At 47.0% G+C, this 22,254-nt stretch overlaps 1 protein-coding gene across 2 annotated transcripts in view; it reads right to left on the bottom strand.

Moving 5' to 3' along the window:
- Positions 1 to 22,254, bottom strand: part of PRKCH (protein kinase C eta) — a 294,275-nt gene that overhangs the window by 75,144 nt on the left and 196,877 nt on the right. The window contains exons 11-13 of one of the 2 annotated variants that reach the window (XM_066388441.1): positions 19,704 to 19,842; positions 18,850 to 19,038; positions 821 to 964 (exon numbers count right to left, since the gene is read on the bottom strand). In XM_066388441.1, coding sequence (XP_066244538.1) covers positions 821 to 964; positions 18,850 to 19,038; positions 19,704 to 19,842 — 472 coding nt within the window. The remainder of the gene's footprint in view (positions 1 to 820; positions 965 to 18,849; positions 19,039 to 19,703; positions 19,843 to 22,254) is intronic. The other variant, XM_066388442.1, reaches the window with a different exon arrangement.

Consider the following 22,254-nt stretch of genomic DNA (forward strand, 5'->3'; position numbering starts at 1 on the left):
AGAGATAGAGAGGAAGGAGAGGGGGAGGGGTGGGGAAGCAGATGGGCGCTTCTCCTGCGTGCCCTGGCCGGGAATCAAACCTGGGACATCCACACGCTGGGCTGACACTCTACCACTTAGCAAACCGGCCAGGCCCCCCCCCCCCCAACTCGATCTATGGCTAGCACAGCATCTCTGCCATCCACTGTGGATCTCTTGACCCACAGATAAGAAAGAGCTTACTTTTCTGGAACAGTAAGAGCTGGGCCACCCTCAGAAGGCCAGCCCACTCAGCCTGGGGAGGTACCTCTGTGCTCCCAGTATTCCTCCAGTCAAAAGGGACGTGGTCTGCTCTGGCCTGAGCTCTGCGCAATCACAGACCCAGGCTCTATAAGCCAAGGAGCCAGGCTCCGAGAAGTGAGCAGCATTTCACGCCATCTGTACTTCCTTGGGGCCTGGGAAAGGTGCCCTGACCAAGGAGCATAAGGAAACTGGCTTAGCAATGATGCATGTCTCAGTTGGCCAACCTCTTTTGGAGAAACCTGGAAAGTTTCAGTCTCCTTAGATACCAGGAAAATTTAACTTAGGGTAAGGGAGAATGGGGCTAGGGCAAGCAAGAGATGGAAACACTGTGAGAAGTCACTTGGGCTCACAGAGAGGTGTTGCCTCAGGGGCAAGGAGCTTGGCCTCCTCTGGGGGGAGGCTGCCTTGCCAAGAGTCAGGCTAAATTTCTGGTTTGGTTATTCCATAGGGAACCATCCAGTAGCTCAATAGACTCTGATGGAACAACTATGACATTTAAGAAAGAGGAAAGTCTACTATGATGGTCTTGGATACTTACGATTCTGGGTCTGAAAGGTGGTTCTAGTTGGCGATGGTTCAGCTGGGCCCAGTCTATTTCCTTAAAGAAAGGGTGTCTCAAGATGGCATGCTCACCACCCTGAGCCAGGCTGCCTAAGCGAAAGGTAGGGTTCTTGGTCATGAACTGAGAGAGACGGGGAGAAAGAGAGTCAGTCGTTCGGTCATTTACAGATACGTCACAGGATGGTAGGCGTCAGCTCTGGCAAAGGAGCCTGCGTGAGGCTTTCTGGCTGATCTTGCTTAACGAGCTGAATTTTCCACCACAGATGGCAGAGCCAACGTGAATCATCCCTTAAAGGCGCAACTGCTCATGTATTTATGGCCTTCCCCTCTTCCATTTCAGATGTGGCCACTGAAATAAAGCTGAAGGGTCCAGTTTTCTGTATATACCATGTATTTTTCTTTCCTCTTTGAGGAAAAGAAACTCTTTATAAAATAGCGAGCCTTTCTCCGACTCTGCAGTTGTAGACAGCCCACATCTTATGAATGGGGCTACTTTTAGGAACAGCTGTGCTCTTTTTCTGAGAGCCTGACAAGCTGGCCAGGATTCCCACCCTCTGACAAGACCACAGAAAGAAGAGTGAGAGGTATTATTTTGAGGATCTCTGTGAAGAAGCCGCCAGGGTGAAAAAAAGTTCTGTGTTCTGGCTCTAGGTTAAACAAAGTTGGCCACTCTTCTTTATGCAACAAAAATATCACAGTTTTTTTTCCCCCCTTTCAAGATGCTCCCTTTTCTCCTGTCCTTCCATTTTGAAATGTCTAATGATGGAGAATCTTGCTACATGTGCCAAAAACTAAAACAAGCATTGCCACACATTCAAGCGATACGTGTGTATAAATCTTCTGTGTTTATATTAACTAGGAAACTTCCTTGGGGCTGTGCTCCCGCCCAGATGTTTTGGGCTAAATCTACCTCCACAAAATGGTCAATAAAGGTGTTATGATCACGTCCCAACCGAGGACCGTACGGGATAATTCACTTTTCATGGCCAGAATATGATTTTGGATTTCAAAGACGCTGAAGTAGATTTAATTTCCCATTTTTAAAAAAGAAGATTGCCATGGATAATACATTTTGCTTTTGGTTTTATATTTAAATCAAGTTATCTTTGAACATATTTATGGCAACTTATGACAGCCGCTCACCCCAGCCCCCGAGCACACTTTTCCAAGTCTGATTTATGAAAACAGGACAAAGGTAATGCTGTGTTCATAGACATTGCTTTGGAGTGGAATTTCCAGAGTCAGTAGAAAGGAAATCTTGTGGAAGGTGCAGACACGACAAGGTGGTGGTAGATGTGGCATCCTGCCGTGCCAGGTGTCCGGAGCCACAGAGCATCCAGCGTGGCTTCAGCTGAAAGTGACTGTGCAGAGAAAGGAGGTGGCAGTAGACAGCCCTGGGCAAATCTGACAGGATGGGTCTCATAAAGTGCTGAAAAAGCTTCAAAAGGGAGCCCATTAAAAAAAAAAAAAAAAGATGAAGACACGGATGGGGTTTAATGACTTCTCCTCCCTCCCGGTGACAGGGAAGGCAGGGACACAGGTGGCGCTGGCTTGGAAGTGGAGCCGGAAAGTAAAAGGGGCTTTCAGAGTGCCAGACGTCCGTCCAGTTCTGTAAGAGCTGGGAGTTCATGCTGCTCGGCCTGGATGTCGGGAGTATTAACAGTAGCACCTCAGAAAGAACAGGGAAAACCCGAACACAAAAGACACAGGCAGATTCTCTTCTTAGGAAAGTCAATGGGACGCAATCCTGGAGAGAAGAGCAGTGTCTATTCTGAGAACTAATTAACAAAAAACTGTGCTTCAAAAAAAAAAAAATAAAACCCCAGGATAAGAGGATGGGAGACAGATCTGGATGGCTTGTGGGAAATTCCCGGGCCTGCCAATGATGCAGCAGAGGATAGCTGGTGAATGTGTGGGTACAACTTGTTCTTCGGGGCAAGGGGAACAGGGCACGGCTCTCGATGCCAGGGTGGCAGAAACGCCAGTGTCCGAGAGACTTGGCCCATTCTTTCCTGCCCTAGCACTGAAGCCAGCTGTCCATGGGGCACTGGGGAAAGATACTGCCTGAGGAAAAGGAGACCAAATCTTGGCTGTTTCTCCTCTAAAAACCGCATCCCTGGATTGGGGACAGGCAGAATCACCCTTTCACTAGTCCGACTCTTTCTCTTACGGTTCTGAAATCCTTCTGAATGACAAAGCCCTTTTGCTTTGACTTCTAATATCTTGTCTTGAGCCCTTAGCTACAGCCACCCTCCACTAAAAGTTTAATTCGGTTCAAGCTGCAAAGGTTTACAGGCGTCTACGGTACGCAAGGCCGTGCATCAGGCCTCACGTAGACGCGTAGATGACTAGGACAGTGGGGCTGATAAGATAAAGGAGCTGACCAAGAGAAGGAGGAGCAGCAAGAGAACTTCATCCATAATACACAGCTGGGCGAAATGGAAAGAGAGAGCAAAGTGCTGGGGGAACTGAGAAGGGGGACCGGGCAAATAGCACCGGGGGCTGGTGGTGAGAAGGCATCCGATGGCCCTCATGGAAGAGGTGGCGCGATGCCTGACCTGTGGTGGCACAGTGGATAAAGCGTAAACCTGGAAATGCTGAGGTCACCGGTTCGAAACCCTGGGCTTGCCTGGTCAAGGCACATATGGGAGTTGATACTTCTGGCTCCTCCCCCCTTCTCTCTCTCTGTCTCTGTCTCTGTCTCTCTGTCTCTGTCTCTCTCTCTCTCCTCTCTAAAATTGAATAAAAAAAAAAAAGAGGTGGCGCCGGATGAGAGACGGGATGGATGAGCAGAATGAACACGGGCGCATGGTCTTCCTCCCCCACGCCTCACACAGTCGGCACAGATGCGCGCAGGCGCCGGCTATGCTGGTGGAGAAGTGCGGCGCGGTGCGGCTGGTATGGTTGAGAAGCCAAGGGGCAGCCAGTGGGATCTCTCAGAAGTGTATGAGCAGGTGAGTGACAAGAGCTGCCCTCTGGTCTTGGAGATGACTCCTGCCACAGTGTGCGGACTACAGCCCAAGTGGAGAGGCCAGACACGGGCGGTGGGTGAACAGTGGAGGTTGAGACAAAAGCCGAGAGGACACAACAGGTCCAGGAACTGGAAGAGGGTCTGGTGAGTGGGAAGGAAGAGCTGGGAGCAAGTCCTGCAGGGCCTGGGAGAAGACACAACGCACACAGCCAGGAGCTGGGTGACGGGTGAGGAGGGAGCGACGGTCACGGGGGCCGTCCGCACTGGCCCGCTGACAGAGCGGCGGTGTGGGGAACAAAAGTAGGTAATGAGAGAAGCAACAGGTGACTGTGGGCCGTATTCATATTAATGGATGCAGTATGACAGTATTTTTTCAGAGGAACAAAACTAAAACACTTAACATTTTTCGAGACCTACAGGGTACCGATTGGGGAGGTTGATGAGCTCGGCTTTGCACGGAGGGGTGCAGACATCCACATGGAGATTGTGGCTGTGTAAACCGGGAGTGCAGCCCAGGGTAAGAGGTCTAACTCTGAGAATCAACATGGTGAGACAGCCAGAGCTAACACTGGGAGGGCAGGCGAGACTACGAAGACAGAGAGAAAGTAGAAAACAGACCGGCCCCAGGCCTCAGACATTTTGTTTGGCCCATACAGTGCATTTTAAAATGCTTTTAATTACTTGCCAAACATTTAAAAACTAGGAAATGTCTCATCACATAAAAGTCAAGTTTTCCCATTTCTCTTGGAAAATGGGATATTCTAGAACAGAACACTAGCCCTGTGTTTCTTCTTGATAAAAATGGCCTGGGGTTGAATAAGGGCTGCCTCCTCAGATGGGGCAGATGAGCCCTGGTCAGCCACCTGTCCCCTCGCTCCCGGCCGGCCTTACTCACGGACTCTGCCCGGCTCCTGAGCGCTGGCCCAAAGTGAGGATGCCAGGGCAGCAGCAGAGGGGCCCGAAGAGAATGAATACCATGAGACAGAATCCAGGACAGGGACCATTCGGGGAGGAGGGTATAGCTCCACTATGACTACCCCCCCCCCCGCCCCCAAAGATGCAGAGGTGGGGAGTTAAGGGAACAGGTAACACAATCTCCGGCCTGAAATCTTTCATAGTACACAGTGGAGGAGGGGTGGAGGTTTGGTGACCAAGGACCTTGCTGCCCTCTGCCAGGCATAGGACTCTATATCAACACCATGTTCCTGCTGCTGTGAAGGGTAATGGCATAATCCTTTGACAGAAAACTTCCTTTACTGGCTTACGTCCCTAAGGGGACCCAAGTGCCATACGAGTTAACAATGTTTGAGCAATCATTTGTCTGCATCGAAGGTCACACTTAAAATGAGCCTCACCTCAGCTGACCTTCTTCCTGACTGTGTTCCAAATGACAAAGTCAGCCAAGGAAGAAAATAAAGTGACTTCATGAAAGATTCTAGACACATTTACTCAAGGAGGCAGAATGTTTTCTAGGGTCAATAAAAGCACTTTATAAGCTGCAGTGAGTGCGGAGGCCAGGGCGGGACATCTGATTCCACCCCAAATGTCAGTCTCGGGCTGACCGGGGAGCAGGGGCAGGCGCGGGGATCAGGAAGGCATGGCCTCATTCCACACTCCCCTGCCTTCTGTGGTCCTCATTGAAGTGGGACTGAACTAGAGGCTACGGAAGGAATCAGAGGCACCCCAGCCCTGAGAATGAGAAACTGAACAGTCCTTTCGAGGCTGCAGAAAAGGCCTAAGCACAGGGGGGAGCAGTCAGCTGTGTGTCTCAGCCACGCTTCTTCCCGAAGGAAGGGCTACCGGGAGCTAGCTCTAAGAGATTCAGGGCAGGTTTATACAAGAATGTCCTGGGAAGCCTACTGTAAACCAGGGAAAGATATATAAAAAATATTAAGAGCCTGACCAGGCGGTGGCGCAGTGAATAGAGCGCCGGACTGGGATGCTGAGGACCCAGGTTCGAGACCCTGAGCTCGCCAGCTTGAGTGCGGGCTCATCTGGTTTGAGCAAAAGCCCACCAGCTTGGACCCAAGGTCGCTGGCTCGAGCAAGGGGTTACTCAGTCTGCTGAAGGCCCGTGGTCAAGGCACATATGAGAAAGCAATCAATGAATAATTAAGGTGTCGCAATGCACAATGAAAAACTAATAATTGATGCTTCTCATCTCTCCGTTCCTGTCTGTCTGTCCCCGTCTACCCTTCATTCTGACTCTCTCTCTGTTTCTGTAAAAAAAATAAAATAAAATAAAAAACCCTTAAAATAAAATAAAATAAAAAATATTAAGAGCTCCTCTCATGGGGAGGGCACAGAGGTTAACCGGTTAGGCTCTGCAGTTCCATTATCTGTGTCTGCATTCCAGTTCTATCACTGATGAGCGGTGTGACCTTGTACAGATTTCTTAACTTCTCTGGGCCTCAGATTCCTTCGTTATAAAATGGAGATTTTTCTGTACTTCAGAAAGTTGCTATGACAGGTAAATGAGATAATCAACATACAAAGTCCTTAATAAGCATTCCTATCAGTAAGCATCACGTTGAACCAGTTGTTGGTCCATCCTGTCCTATATAAAGGCTGGAGCGTGGACTGAGACTACAATCTGAGGTCAGCCGTGAGCCTGAGGCTCATCTGGCTCTCCCTGCTCCTCCACTCCGCAGCCAGTGAAGAATGAACAAGGTCTGTGTCTGCTCTCACAGTCCCAGGCTCTAGTGGTAATGGTCTTTGGAAAGCAATTTTTTTCTGAAATTACAGATTACTCAAGACAATCTTAAAACAAAAAGGCAAACAGTACTCATGTTTTAACGTGCAGCTGTGCCTGCTTTAGCAGCAGACATGAGATAATGAATGCCAGGTGAAGGTGCCATGGAGTGATTTCTTTGTAAACCGGTGTCAGGCACAGCACTGCCATGTCTCGTGGGCTCTGCGACACATGACGAGGCTTCGGTTTTAAGTTGCTGGATGTTACACAGGATCGAGATTATACTAACCCTGCGTAATAATGTGTCTTGAGACAACAGGATCCAAATGTACCTTGAAACTCTTTAAAATGTAGGCAATGGCTCACAGTATGTTTTCCTCTTTCAAAATCTGTCTGATTTCAGAGGACGAGGGCTGGTTACATAAATAGAGCCATCAGTCTAATAAGATTTTCTTCCAGGAGGGAGAACACACTGTATTTTCTACCTAATAGTTGGATTTTGCTGCTGGGCAAACAAAATGACCTTCTCCTTTCATTCAATTTCAGACAAAAGAGCAGAGAGGGTTAGCAGTTAGAGCTGGCAAGCCAGAAGGGAAGCAATCTGTGCCGTGGGACCTTCCCATCAGTATTCCAGGGAGACGCTCTGAAATGGGAAGAAGGCATTGTGCGACTCTGCAGCGAGCCCCGGGGAAGGAGAGCGGAGCAAGAGCACACGGCACGGAACAGAGCCCGGCACACAGCTGCTCCGGTCAACCTCAACGTGCCTGTGCAACACGGGGCTGACGAGACACACGCTTTGGTGTGCATGCTGCAGTCACATGTGCCTGTCTTTTGCCACTCTCACAGATAGTCTGACCTAGTTAGGAAGACCAGTCACCACCTTTCTCCTTTCATACCCCATCATGCCAGCTGTGATGCTGAGGCACAGACACAAGAATTACCTGTGCCAGCAGCACTGTGCAGCCCAGAGCAGTAGTAAGAGGGACAAGGGGAGACATGTGAGTTAGCTCATGGGGCAGCATGGGAGGCGAGAGACACCAGGGCTTTGACTTGGCATCGATCAGCCACTTTTCCATAGGGAAAAGCAGAGACAAATATTTCAACCTAAGATGAGGCTGACAAACCCTGGGGGTGGGATGGAACTTGGGATAGGAAAGAGAGGATACATAATGGATATTTAAAATAGCTCAAGAGGAAACAAAGTGTAATCTTTCCAAGGACAGGTTATTATACAGAATGGTGCTGCTGTGGAATAGTGGAGGAGCCAAGAGAAGGAGTGTTATTCTAGCTCGTTGCGATTGGAGCTGAGTGAAATACACTAGGCAGGGCTGACAGTGATCTGCACACCTATGGGCACACAGGGAGCCAGATCCGGACTGGCTTGGGCTGGGGGCAGTTGGCATACAATATTATATTAGTTTCAGGTATACAACATTGCAATCGGACACTTATATACCTTATACAGTAATCAGCCTGAGAAGTCTAGTACCCATCTGATACCATGCATAATTATAGTATAGGGGTGGGTAGAAGTAGGTTTACAGTTGTGAGTATGCAAAAACACAACTTATTCTTGTATTTTAATTACTATATTATTTCTCCTATAGATAACTGTAAACCTACTTTGCCCGCCCATAGTATTGACCGTATTCCCTCTGCTGTACTTTCCATTCCCATGACTCTTCTGTAACTGACAGTCTATACTTTTTAATCCCCTCACCCTTCTCATTCATCCCCAACCCACCTCCTAACTAGTGACAATCAATTTGTTCTCTGTGAATTTGGTACTGTTTTGTTTATTAAGTTTCACATACAAGTGAAATCCCATGGTATTTTTCTTTCTCTGACTGATTTCACTTAGCATAATACTCTCTAGGTCCATCTATGTTGTTGCAAATGGTAATATTTCATTCCTTTTTATGGCTGAGTGATATTCCATTGTATGTATGTACCACATCTTCTTTATTCATTTGTCTTGTGTGTCTGTGTTTGTGTGTGTGTGTGTGACAGAGTCAGAGAGAGGGACAGATAGGGACAGACAGACAGAAAGGGAGAGAGATGAGAAACATCAATTCTTTGTTGCGGCTCCTTAGTTGTTCATTGATTGCTTTCTCATATGTGCCTTGACCAGGGGTGGGGGGGTGGGGGGGATACAGCAGACCGAGTGACCCCTTGCTCAAGCCAGCGACCTTGTGCTCAAGCTGGTGAGCCTTGCTCAAACCAGATGAGCCTGCGCTCAAGCTGGCGACCTTGAGGTCTCGAACCTGGGTCCTCCACATCCCAGTCCAACGTTCTATTGACTGCACCAACACCTGGTCAGGCTATCCATTTGTCTTTTGATTGGAGCATTTAACCTATTTACATTTCAAGTAATTATTGATTGGCATGTAGTTATTGCCAATTTATTGTTTTCTGACTTTTTGTAGTTCTCTGTTCCTTTCTTATTCTCTTGCTCTTTTGCATGTTGATGACTTTCTGTAGTGTTGTGTTTGGATACCTTTCTCTTTATTTCTTTTATAAAACTTATAGGTTTTTGGTTTGTGTTACCATGTACTTTATATATATATATATGCGCCACACTATGTTTATAGAAGTCTATTTTAAGGTGATGACTGCTTAAGTTCAAATATATTCTAAAATATCTACCAATTTGACTCACTGCCTCCCAGTCCATTTTTGTCATCATTTTTTACTTCTTTTGTGTGTGTTTGTGTGTATCCCTGAATTTAATCTTGTGATTACACATGATATTCCCATTTTTGCCTTTTAGCCTTTGTACTAGCTCATAGTTGGCAGATCCACTGCTTCTGTTAAGTGTTTGCTTTTGTCAGTGAGCTTTTTTTTCTTTTCTGTATTTTCTATTTATATATATATTTCAAATCTTTTTTTACTTAAAGAAGTCCCTTTAACATTTCATATAATACTGATTTGGTGGTGATGAACTCATTTAGCTTTTTCTTGTCTGGGAAACTCTTTATCTGTCCTTTGATTCTAAATGATAGCCTTGCTGGGTAATCTTGGTTGTAGGTCTTTGCTTTTCATCACATTGACATTTCATTCCACTCCCTTCTGGCCTTCAAAGTTTCTATTGAAAAATCTGTTGGAAGACTTATGGAACCTCCCTTGTAGGTAACTGCTTTTTTTCCTTGCTTTTGAATTTATCTCTGTTTGTAACATTTGGCATTTTAATTATGAGGTGTCTTTGTGTGCACCTCTTAGGGTTCATCTTGTTTGAGACTCTCTATACTTTCTGGACTTCTGTGTCTATTTCCTAAACCAGGTTGAGGAAGTTTTCAATCCTTTGCTCCCTCTCTTCTCCTTCTGATATCCCTATGATGGGAGTGTTGGCATGCTTGATGTTGTCCCAGAGGTCCCTTAAACTATCTTTCTTTTCTAATTTTTTTTTTCTGTTTGCCATCACCTTGTCTTTCAGATTGCTGATTCAATCCTCTGCTTCATCTAATCTGGTATTGATTTCCTCTAATGTATTAATTTCAATTATTATATTCTTTATTTCTGACTGGTTCTTCTTTATAGTTTCTATGTTTTTGCTGAGGCTTTCACCGAGTTCATCTATTCTTCTCTTAAGTTCATTAAGTAGCCTTATAACCTGTTTTAAACTCTGTATCTGGTAAATGGACGGCTTGTCTCCATTTTGTTTAAATTATTTTCTCTGGAATTTGTTCCTCTTCTTCATTTGGGGCATGCTTGTCTCATTTTGGCTGCCTCTCCTTGTTTGTTGCTATGTATTAGATCTGCTACATCTCCTCATCTTGGCAGAGTGTCTTTATGCAGTAGGTGTCCTGTGAGCTCAGTGGCACAGTCTCCTAGTTTACCTGAACTGGGTATCCCTTGTGTGGGTTGTATGTGCCCACCTGTTATATTTGAGCCTTGAGCCTTGATTGCTATATGCATGTTAGTGGGAAGAATGACCCTTGGGATGACTGGCTGTGAGGGCTGGCCATGACTACAGCAGTAAGCTGTAATGTGGAGGTTGACCTCAAAGAGTGGGAGTCACTTTAGCAGGGCTCTGGTGCCAGCTAAGTCTTCCCTTCAGGTGTGTCATTTGTGGAACTGGTTGAATGGTGCTTTGGTGTAGTTCAGTGTTGGTTCTGGATGCTCTTAAGAAAGGCTCCAGTGTAGGCCAAGATCAGCTACCACTTATACCTGGCTTGGGGCCACCTGGTAGGAGGTACAAAATGATATGTGGTTTATAGCTGTTTGTTCTGGGCTTAAAGGTGCTTTGGAGAGGCTAGGCTTTGGATTGAGTTTGGCTACCAATAGTACCAGGCTTGGGGCACTTTGGTGGGTACCACAATGAGAGCTGAGTCCAGCCACCATTTGTGCCAGGTTTGTGGCCACTTAGTTGCAGTTACTTTCCAGGCTAACACTGGCCGCAGCTTATGGCAGGTTTGGGGCCACCTAATAGAAGTTACAATGCACACTGAGACCAGAAACCACTTGTACCAGGCTTGGAGATTCTTAGCAAGAGATATAAGGTACACTGAGACCAGCTACTGCTTATTTGGGGTTTGTGGACCTTTGAGAGATTTTAGGAAAGTCTGCAGCATGAGCTGAGGCAGGCTGTTCATGTAGAAGAGCCATTAGAAATTGCTTGGGCAGGTGCACGAGTTGGGTAGTATGGGGTCTTGAATCAGTGTGGTGAACTTGTTAGCCAGGTTAATGGAGAGCAGGGATTTGGTGCCCAACTGTGCATGCTATATGAGTGGGAGGAAGGCTCGAACAAAGGAAATGTGGTTCCTGCCAGGGCTTCCGTCCTGGGAGAAAGCTTCTCTGATGTTCCCAGTCCTCAGTTCCTTCTCCGATGTTCCTGGCACTTTTTGATCTACTGCCCCAGGGCTGCAGCTCAGAGTGAGTGAGTTCATGAGCCAGTAAGTCCATGTATAGGCCCCTGAAGAGGAACTCCTGGGAATTTCAGCAGCCCTCCATCTCACTTGGACAACCCCCACTGGGTTTTACAGCTAGATATTATGTGGACTTCTGCTCGCAGCACTAGTGCCACAGGTTAGGGAGACTGGTGTGGCACTGGGACACTTTGCTCCTCAGAGGAGACCTTCACAGCTTAGACACCCCTCTCCTCAATGCTCAATTGCCACACCATAGGTATGGGACCTACCTGTTCTGCACCTCTGCCACTCCTGCCAGTCTTCTTGTGGCTTCTTCTTCATATTCTTAGTTATAGCCTAGCAGTTCAGCTAGTCTTCAGGTGGTTCTCAGTGATGTGTGTTCTATAACTTAGTTGTAATTTTGATGTATCAAACCATCCCCCTTGTTAAAGGGTCTTACAGTAACTTTCTTTTGGATTCTCCACAAAACAGCATTTGAAAAATCAGCTCTAATGGTCTACAGTTGGATCCTCTGCATTACTGCATTCCCAATTTTTCCTCCACTGCTGCAGCCTCCTCCTGGCTGGCCACCTTGTTTGCTCCCTTGAGCATTCTAACCTCTATTAGGAGACGTGTAGGAAATAGTATCAAACTCTATACCACTCTGATCGACTACCTGGTGACAGATAGAAGACAGATGTGGCAAAAAGAGGATCTCAGAACTGTGATTTCCCCTTTGTTCACAGAAGCAAACGGACTCTTAGACAATGCACAGGTGATGAAATCTGATAGGTGTGATGACAAATAAACCCACACACGTACACACAGTTAAATTTCTATAAAGCTTAGGAACAAAAGCACTCTATAATCTTCTTCTGATGCTAAGTTTACAATGCCTCCCAAACTGACAAAGGTGACTCAGGACAATGCACCAAACTCCTTTCACCACTTGTTTATTCTGGCCACCTGTGTGAGCTCAGATGAAAGGGTGTTGACTTTACCTGAGTCAGCACTGAGCCTCATAATCTCTTCCAGGAGATGACTTGGCACAAATGAACACTCACTTCAGGGAGGCCCTCACCTTCCTAAGCTCTGTGGACTAGTGAGGCCTTCCCCAAGTCTTTTTGAAGCTAGTTGTAGGCAAAACTCAATGCAAAAACATAAGCTCTAAGTAAACTATATTTTCTTCTGTTGTAATTATTAGCACTTTGGAATGATTTAGTGCCAGTTTAGGAAACTCGATAGCAAATAGAAAATGCATTTCTTCCAAAACCAAGTAAGAAGCCATAAAAATATCCTCTTTAAGGTCAGAAGTCTGGAAAGCCGATGTCGGTTCTGTACACAAGCGTGTTTATCTTTTCTGTGTTAGTTTCTGTGGGAGCTGCAAGCTTGTACTATCTATTCTGTAAGCGTGGGGTGGGAATTGTTTGCTTTCAGAACATGCGCATGTGAACATTTAACATGCGGTTTGAAGGGAAGATGAGGAGTGAGAGACAAAAGGGCAAACAAGGAAAACGGTCTTCCCAATGCACTTTTTGAACACCTACTATGGTTCCGTTCAGTTGTAAGGCTCACTAGTTAATGAGTTGGGGGATTTTTTTCAAGTAGAAGTCTTGGGCTGAAAACTGGGTGTGAACTCCTCCTCCTGATTCTGTGTTCTCTGCCTTCTATCCATGTCTTTATGAAACATTTGGACATCCCTGCACAAAGAACTCACAAGTCCACCGTCTCGGGAGTGGGGGTGCAGGTGATGATGGGAGGGACCAGGGTTGGAAAGTAATATTGGGTTGGGAGTCACTTTAGGCAAGGCACTGGTACCCACCCTGTTCAACCACTGTCTGTGGCAAGAATCCCCCTTCACCCTGAATTTGGGGGACTCACTGACACTGTTATACCACATGAAGCCCTGAGGTTTTTATAGCTCTATGGTAGGTTATTTACTATAAATGGTTATCCAAACAGTTTCTACAGATTTAGGCCATGGAAAATATCCAGGAGACACCAATTCCAGTAACAGTCCTGACCTTACGTTCCAAAGAAAAGATCAGGAAGTCTTAGGAAGCTACGCAGGGATGACGTCATGCTGAGGTGGTGGGAAGCACTGGCTGAGGGATCCTGGCCCTCTCCTGACCCACTGGTAGGAAAGGCTGGCCCGGCCCAGCTGAAAAAATCTCATACAGGGTCACGGGCAGCAGCCTGGGGCGAGTGCACCAGAGAGAGCTCGCCTTCTCTGTCCCATCTATTTGTTAAACACCCTGCTTTGGGGTACACTTAGGTACTCAACTTGGGGGCTAAAGGTACACTTCTTGAGAAGGTATAGAGAGTGTTCAGGGATGTTAAAGAATAAGAATGCTAAAAACCACTGACTAATTTTGTCGGTAGCATAAAAATGACCAGGGTGATCTAGACTCCCAGTACAGGACCTTGAAACTCTCACTGGGAATCAGACGATGTGGCTGGATCCATTGTCACTGAACTAAACTTAAAAAGAGATGCAGCTAGATCCATGGCTCGTATCATTTTTTCTTTGAAGCACGGTGGTTTAGCAATACAAATATATATATATATATATATATAGGCAGTCCCTGGGTTACGAACGAGATAGGTTTTAAAATGTTTAAGTATTTAGGTGTACAAAAAAGGTAAAAATAAATACTATGATAAGACAAACATCTAAGTTGCATTTAATAGGTAAATGTACCTGTTCCAATTTACATACAAATTCAACTTAAGAACAAACCTACAGAACCTATCTCATTCGTAACCCGGGAACTGCCTGTACATTCATGAAGGCCAAGTTCACTTCTATATAGTCTGTCTACATGTGTGCGTGTATAATATATACATAAATATACATACACAGGCACATATGTATATATACACTTAATTCATATTTTAATTTTTATAAGTTTACTACTCATGGACATTTTCAAACACACATTAGTACCGACAGACCGCTCACTCAGCATGGACAATGACTGACACATGCCCCGTCTTGTTTAATCGGTTCCTCCCTGCCATCCCCTGAACTGTTTCGGAGCAAGTCCCGAATCTTTCGCCTGTGACTACTTCAGTCTATTTGATCCAGAGGGATCCTTTTAAATATAAAAAACTAATTTTGTCACTCAGGCTTGCTTGAAATCTTTCAATGACATAGTCTGGCACTCCAGATAAAGGCGAAACTCCTTCACGGGGTCTCCTGGGTCCTTCGGGTCCTTGTCTCCTACATCCAGCATCACCCCCCGCGGTGCGGGTTACCCGTCAGCCACACTGCCACAGGCTCACTCAAATGTGCTTTTCCTTTCTCAAGACCCTTGCACACTTGTAAGCCTGACTGACTTCGCTGCAGCCTTTGTTCTCAGCCTAAATGTCACGTCCTCAGGGCGGCCTCCCTTGACAGTCTAGAGTGGCCTGCTTGTTATATAGTCTCAAAGCACCTCAAGCTTTTTCTTCCAAATTATATGTATATATCTAGTTATTTGTATAATTTCTTTTTTTAAACATGTCTCCCCCCCCCCCCCGGCTGGACTGTCAGACTGTCAGTTCCATGAGGGCAGGGAGGACGTCTGTCTTGCTCATCTCTGTACCCCAGCCCCTTGCACAGCACGTGAGCACAGCACCCCTGTGGCTCCTGGGCACTGACACATGCCTGTTAAATGAACGGGAGGGTCAATATCTATTTGACTATTCACATCCCAGCTAAGTGTCTTTGATTTAGACAGAGAGCTCCTGGAGAAACAGAAATCCCAGTTCTCTCCAGAATAAAAAATCTAACATAGCCGCAAGTGTAATTTAGCACTTAATAATTTTGATGGTGTTGGCGAATTGTTCAAGGAGAGGATGAAGATACTGACACCTCTCAGTGTGTTGTGAAATTACTACTCATAACTTGATAGTACCAGTAACTTACTCCTGTGTGGTGCAGCCACTTTGGAAATGCTGTGGCGTGCACGAGGCTCATCTGAAGTGGGACTGCAGGTGTCCTCATCACGGCCTTACAGAGGTAGAGACTGGAGCAGAATGAGGTCCTCTGACTCAGACGAGCATGTGCTCTTTCCCTTCTACCACGGGCACCTGGTTCACCTCTCTGGGCCTCGGTTTTAGCTCGACCAGGGATGTGGATCAGCTGTTTTAAGGATCTGCCAACTCTAAAAGCCTGTGTTTGTGTTTCTAAGTGTCACCTGCTCTATGAAATTAAGGGTAAAGACAAGTGATTACAATCCAAAACTTAGCAAGCATGACCTCTGGATAGATTTTAGGACTACGCAAGACACCATCAAATGACACCAATTTTCCACATTAGAAACTGTGTTAGTCACCGAGTTCACAGAACAGGGGGAAAGCCTTTAAAGCCTGCAGTTTTAAAGAAAGCAGAAGCCTTTCCTTGATCTGGAAGTGTGCAATGAGACAAAAGCTTGTTCAGAGTCCTGAAAAATATCTCCACTCCTAGCACAGACACATCCCACAGCCTGCGGCGTTCTGGCCTCAGACCACATGTTCCTAACGAGCTAGCACTACGCAAAAGTTTCTGCACTCATCGCTTCTGGGCATTTTGCTGGCCTATTTCACCACAAGTAAAACTGCAGTCACGCTGCAGTCGCCTATGTTTCTACAACCTGAAGTCATTCCTTCCTAACCTTCTCACTGAACCCTCTTCCACTGCCAGCCATTAAACACTGGTGTGGCCCAGGCCCCACCCTCTGCTCTTCCTCTTCATCCTCTCCCATAATCAGTATCATCCCCGTATTCTTACTACCATGCTAGCGTGATCAGCTCCAGCCCTTCTCCTGATTCCACATCCATGTGATCAACTGCACGCTATATAACACTGCTTTCTGTGTGCCTCTCACCCTCTCTGAGTTCACACGTCCTAAACTCACCTTTCACCGCCCCACCCTGCGCCTAACACTCCAGGGTATGGACCTCATCACTGCAGGTCTTTGAACACATAACTACTTCCTGCCTTTGAGGTTTAGGACAAAGGATTCCCTCTGCCTAGAATATTCTCCTTCCCCTTGTCAACCCGATTGAACCCTTATTTGTCCATCAACACCCAGCTTAAATGCCATTTCCTCTGTTTTGTCCTTATGTCACCTCCCCTGTCCATGTCTCCAGAGAGAGTTCTTCTGATCATTTTTCCTTGGCAGTGAACTAAGTATTTATTTACATGCCCTCATTCCTACTAGACTGTGAGCAACATCAGAGACCATGTCTTTTCATCTTCGCATTCCCAGTACTAAGTCCAGGCCAAGCAAAGAGAAGGCATGTGACAAGTATTTGCTGAATTAAATTAAACAGGGATTCTGGTTTACTGATACAGTAAGTTTCTGAGTTACAAACATCTGACTTATGTACAGCTCGTACTTATGAACAGAGCGCTGTATGGGCTTTGGTAATTAACTGCAGTTGGACATCAGGGAAAATGATACAGAGTTACTTGACTCCCATGGCAAAGAACTAACCAAGGAAGTCCTTATGGAACTATACAGCAACAGATGGGCATTTACGGAAGCAAACAGGGACCTAGAAACTCCAAGAAAAGGTTTTCTACAAAAGTGTTAGCTGATGCTTTTTGTCTCACTGAAGCCAGATTGGCAAAGTTAGAGGAGCAAGATCCTGATAGAGAGAGGTTCACCAAAGTTTACTGTGTAACCGAAGGCCTGAGATGTTACAGGGCCCTTTATGATGAGAAAGAGAAAAGCTCTGTACAAACCTCCCTTGATGCCTATTTCAAGAAACTGACTCCAGCAGCAGAATCAAGTCCTGCGTCTCTAACACCAGGTCCATCCTCTCCAACAAGTCCACACCATCTTCTGCCTCATCCAAGATTAAGGTTGTATTTGAAAACGTTTAAATATTTATGTGCACAGAAATGTAAAAAATAAACACTAGGTTATGACAAACATCTAAGTTGCATTTAATAGTTGAATGTATCTGTCCCAACTTACATACAAATTCAACTTAAGAACAAACCTACAGAAACTATCTCGTTCGTAACCTGGCACTGCCTGTATATCAATTTCTTCTTTCAGAGTCGCAGACTCATCTCAGGTCAATAAAATAATAAGTTCTGGTATGATGGCTTTATTCAAATGAATAATCGTTAAATAATGCTGTAACACTATCATAAACATATACCCTACTTTATTGGAAGTTAGATAGGTGACAAATTCATGCTATGTGGGTAGTAAATACACAGCATCCTAGTAGCTTCCTCCAGTGGCTTATGTTTCTGGTTCAATAGGAGAGAATCCCATCAGGGAGTAATTTAAGTGCAAAAAACATGGGGCTCGAGGGTTAACAGACAGTAATGGGAAGCAGAAGAGAAACCAGACTGGCCAGATGTCGTCTAGTGCAGAAGCCTGGATGGGGAATCAGGAAAACCTGGATTCTGATCCCAGTGTATTCCTAGTTTACTTGCTGAAGGAAAAATGTATGATTCCACTTACATGAGGGATCTGGAATAGTAGAATTCATAGAGACCAAAAGCAAAATGGCCGTCGCCAGGAACTGGGGGGAGGTAGGTTTAAGGGGTATGAAGTTTCAGTTTTGGAAGATGAAAAATGTTCCAGAAACAGAGGGTGGTGGTGGTTGTACAACCCACATGAGTGTACTGGATGCTACTGAATTGTACATTTAAAACGTGTTCAGATGGTGAATTGTGTTCCAGGACTGGAGCTCTTCCACGAGGAAGTGCAGCTGCTCCGTAGGCCTCTGACTAAAACTCCCGGCACCATGAGCACCCTTCAAAAACGAACCATCTGTCTGAAGAACCGACCCAGTGTTCATCTTTACTTCCTCAGGCACGTAGTAGGTGGCAAGACGTGGTTTTCGAACTCAACTAACGTGGTTACGGAACAAATCCAAATGACACGTGCTTTCTTATTTTCAACATCAAGGCATCCATCCCTGTTTCTTTCTCACTTTAAAATAAGGCTTCCAGTATAGTGCCTTAAATGCACGCCAAAAAGGCTTCTTTCAGCATGATGTATTATTACCTCACTGCCCCTGAACCCTGGGCTGGCACCTGGCTTGCATAAGGATAACACACAAGCAAAGGAGATCTGCAGAGGTTCGGGAAACCTTCCTTCTCTCCTCCCGGCACTGAGGGAGACGGCCCTGGGACCTGCTCCTTGGATGCTGCCGGAGGAAACACAATAGCGCAACACACAGGGAATGGTGGTCATGTGACCCACCACCCTGAGGATCCTGACTGAAAGGAGTCCCTACCTACACTGAAGCCACAAGTGCTAGAAATCCTGGCTGTTTGGCAAGCAATGCTATCAACTGCTCTTGTAGTGGGCTCGGAAATAACTATTGCATAAGAGAAGAAAACAACCTAAAAGAACCCTGGTTCTTTGGTTCCAAAGATGAAAACACATACGTCGGTTAAAGCTGGTAGCTGACTAGTGGGAGGTAAAATACAGACATGCAAGAATCACACCTAGTAAGCTGGTTTGCTGTCGGTTGAAAGCTGGCTGGGGAAGCCAAACTTACAGATTTCAGGATCCCTGTGGCATCTTCATGGAGCCACGTCGGGTAGACCACTTCGTCGTTCAGTATGGCCTCGAAGAGGTCGTCCTCGTTCTCGGCCTCGAAGGGCGCGTGACCACAGAGCATCTCATAGAGCAGCACGCCCATGGCCCACCAGTCTACCGCGGGCCCGTACAGCATTTCCTGGAGGATCTGTGCCGAGAGAGGGGGCCGCACGAGAAGTGTTAGTTGCATATCTAATTAACAAACGTGTCTTTACTAACTAGGAAAAAGAATAGGTTAGGAAATATCAAAGTCAAAAAGGTGGAGTTTCCTGGGATGACATGCATGTTTCATTCAATTGTTAGAGAGTGGCCTGTTTTCCCTGTGGTCAACCCAGAGGCCACTTCTCATCCCAGTGATCCAACATACCTGCCTATTGAGGCCACGGTAATGCTATGTGCATGGATCTAACCACAGGGGGAACTACATCTATGTGAAAGGAAGAGGAGACTGGGGTTCATTCACTCACAGGGGAAAGCTTCTAGAGCCCTTCCTTATGTCTGCCTAGTGGGGCTGGGATCAAAGCCCGGAGCATAGACAAGGAAGAGGATACACAGCTGTGAGTGGAGCCTACTCTGCCCCCATCCAGGGCTAAAGCCTAAAAGCATCTGCTAAGTTTATAAAAATATTTTTTTTTTACTTAAAATTCTTATTTAGAGAAACTGAGGTCATTTTCATCCATCATTCAACCAATGAGCCATAAAGGAGTCTGGAGGCATCTGCCTTCAATGCAGCACAAAACCGCAGCACCCAGAGGCGACCTGTGGCCTTTTCGGTCAGGGTTACTATACGGCTCAGATTTCCAAAGCACTCACCTCTGGAGCAATATAGTCGGGCGTGCCACAGAAGGTGGCCGTGGTGACTCCGTTACAGATCCCCTCCTTGCACATCCCGAAGTCTGCCAGTTTACAGTGACCCTCGTGGTCCAACAGCACATTGTCCAGTTTCAGATCCCTGAAAGAAACGAGGAGCAACAGGTGATAGGGCAGCCGGGCCCCGGACCACCCACCTGGACCAGCTGGCTCCTGGGATGCGAGATCAGACCACAGAGTAGTCACGATGTGCACACACTTCGAAAAGAACAAGCATATTTCGGTTATCTAGATTAAAAAAATTCTATCAACTCACAAAATGGGCCTCATGGCCCCCAGGGAATGATTCCATATGAATGGGCTCACCACACAGAAAAAGTAGGCTGCCCTTTAGAAACTGAGAGCAGGGTGTGACTTTTCCAGGCTTCCCACTTACTTTGTACTCATGAGACATCACCTAACCCATCCCAGGCCCTCTACTCAGGAATCTGTCTCTGCCCGCTGGAGTTCACTCAGTGACCATTCATGGAGCCAGTGGTCGCTGTGTACCGGGGACGGTGATGGACAGAGTACAGATGATCTTTATCCCTGAGGAGCTCACTATTTAAGGAGGACACCAATATTTGCTGAACTGTAAGTCCATGAAGGAGGCATCAGGTTGGTTTGGCTCACCACTGTGCCTAGCATAGTGCACTCCATAAGCACTGTTCAGTGCTCATACATACACATGTATGTGTATATGTATACATACACGAATGGGGGAAGGAGGACAGGGCACTCCTGTTCCCCTGTCCCTGCTCCGGGGGCATGCTTGGCCCAAGGGGAGAGGCTGCTGTCTGTCTAGCCCAGGGTCACGTTTCAGCTGGCAGAGGCAGGTGATGACAGAACTGGCGCGACTGGTTTCCACACTGCGGCCTGGGAGGCGAGGCAGCCTGACCAGGCGGGAATGAAAACCAAGTCCCGTCTCCCAGGGAGCCCCGATAAGTGAGGTTCGAGCAGCCGAGTTTCCTGGGCACAGATCAGTGGGAACACTGACCAGAACCCCTCCCTGCTCCTGGCAGCGGTCGCCCGGGTGTGAAGGGCGTAAGGGGACGGTGTGCCGGGTACCGGGCATCCGCTTCAGAAAAGCAAGCCTTCTCCGCCTCTACACCAGGCCCGGCCTCAGCCCCCAAAGCAGCCTCCACGCCCTTCTGCGTGTACAATCCTGCTTCCCACACAAGTGACTGTTTTCAGCGGGGGTGATCTGCGGAAACTCCTGCCTTCCCCACCGCTCCCCTCCCCCATACGAGCAAGACTTATGTAAGCCACGGGAAGCTGGACTCACAGGAGCACCGGGTGGGGGGTGAAGAGGACTGTGGTCACGGACACGTGAGGGAGGCCGCTGCCGGGAGCGCTGTGTCTCACTCAGTTCTTTCAGATGTGGTTTCAGACTCCAGGCTCCATTAGTGCCCGGTTGTCTGGCTCCTCTAGGACTGCGGGCACACATTACAGGCAGCTAGACGAGGTTCGAGATTATATATATAGTCTGCAGCCCCAGGAGAGAGCAAGGTGCCAGGGAGCTGAGCCTTGGGCTGGTTTTATCAGCATCATGGTCTGGCGTAGTGGTCCAGGCCCACATGGACCTGGACCCAGAGCATGCTGACGCTCACATTGCCAAACAAGGTTGCTGAGTTTGTGAGTTCGCCCGAAGCCACTGGGCTTGCTCAGAGCTAGGAACGGATATTCTCCTGTAACAGAAACAAGTGCTAACAGAAACCCGCAATGCTCTCAAAGGCTGACCTGTGATTGCTCAAAAGAGCTGTTGACTAGCACCCCAGGTAAGATTTGAATGCTTACTACTCAGCTGCTGTCGTGGGCGGCAGGAACTGTTCAGGGAGAGAAATGTGCTTTGCAATCAGTTTTGGCTGTCGTCCGTCCCAGAGCCCTCGGCGTGGAGACGTCTGCACAGCCTTGCTGCTCAGAAGACAGCTGAGCAGTACGGGGGATGCAGTTCATCCTGGGCATGGGATGCCCAAGGGCGCAGAGGCAGCTTAATCCTGATTTTTCTATCTAATTTCAGGCTTTCTCAGAACAGTATGAGCCCTGAGGGAAAGGCCATCACCAGTTTCACAACAAGTGCGATCTAATAGGACAAAACCCTCACACTGTGATCCTAAGGGGGTTCGATTAAGAACATGATACCATCCCAGGTTATCAGTTCTATCGTCAGCCCAGATAGCTCATTCCTCCGCTGGGAGGTCTGTCCTGATGTTTCTAGAGGCACAACTCTGTCCCTAGAGTGTTAGTTCCTACCTCTATGACCGCACACCCTGCACTGTATTCCAGAAGGCTTTGTCTGAACACCGGTCCCCCCACTTAGCTGGGGCTGAGCCTGCTTCCTCCCTAGTCCAGCTCAGTCCTGGCAGAAGGTGCTGCCCGAAGAGAGAAACAAGATTCCAGTGAGCTGCCTTGGCCAACTCAGAGCCTGGGAAAGGGAGGAAATTCTATAAACCTCACTGAGACCTTTGCTCCAAAGTAATTGAACTTATAGAAAGCCATGTGCTTTGCCCCTTAG

The sequence above is a fragment of the Saccopteryx leptura genome, chromosome 6 (assembly GCF_036850995.1).
Source record: "Saccopteryx leptura isolate mSacLep1 chromosome 6, mSacLep1_pri_phased_curated, whole genome shotgun sequence".
NCBI classification, from domain to species: Eukaryota; Metazoa; Chordata; class Mammalia; order Chiroptera; family Emballonuridae; genus Saccopteryx; species Saccopteryx leptura.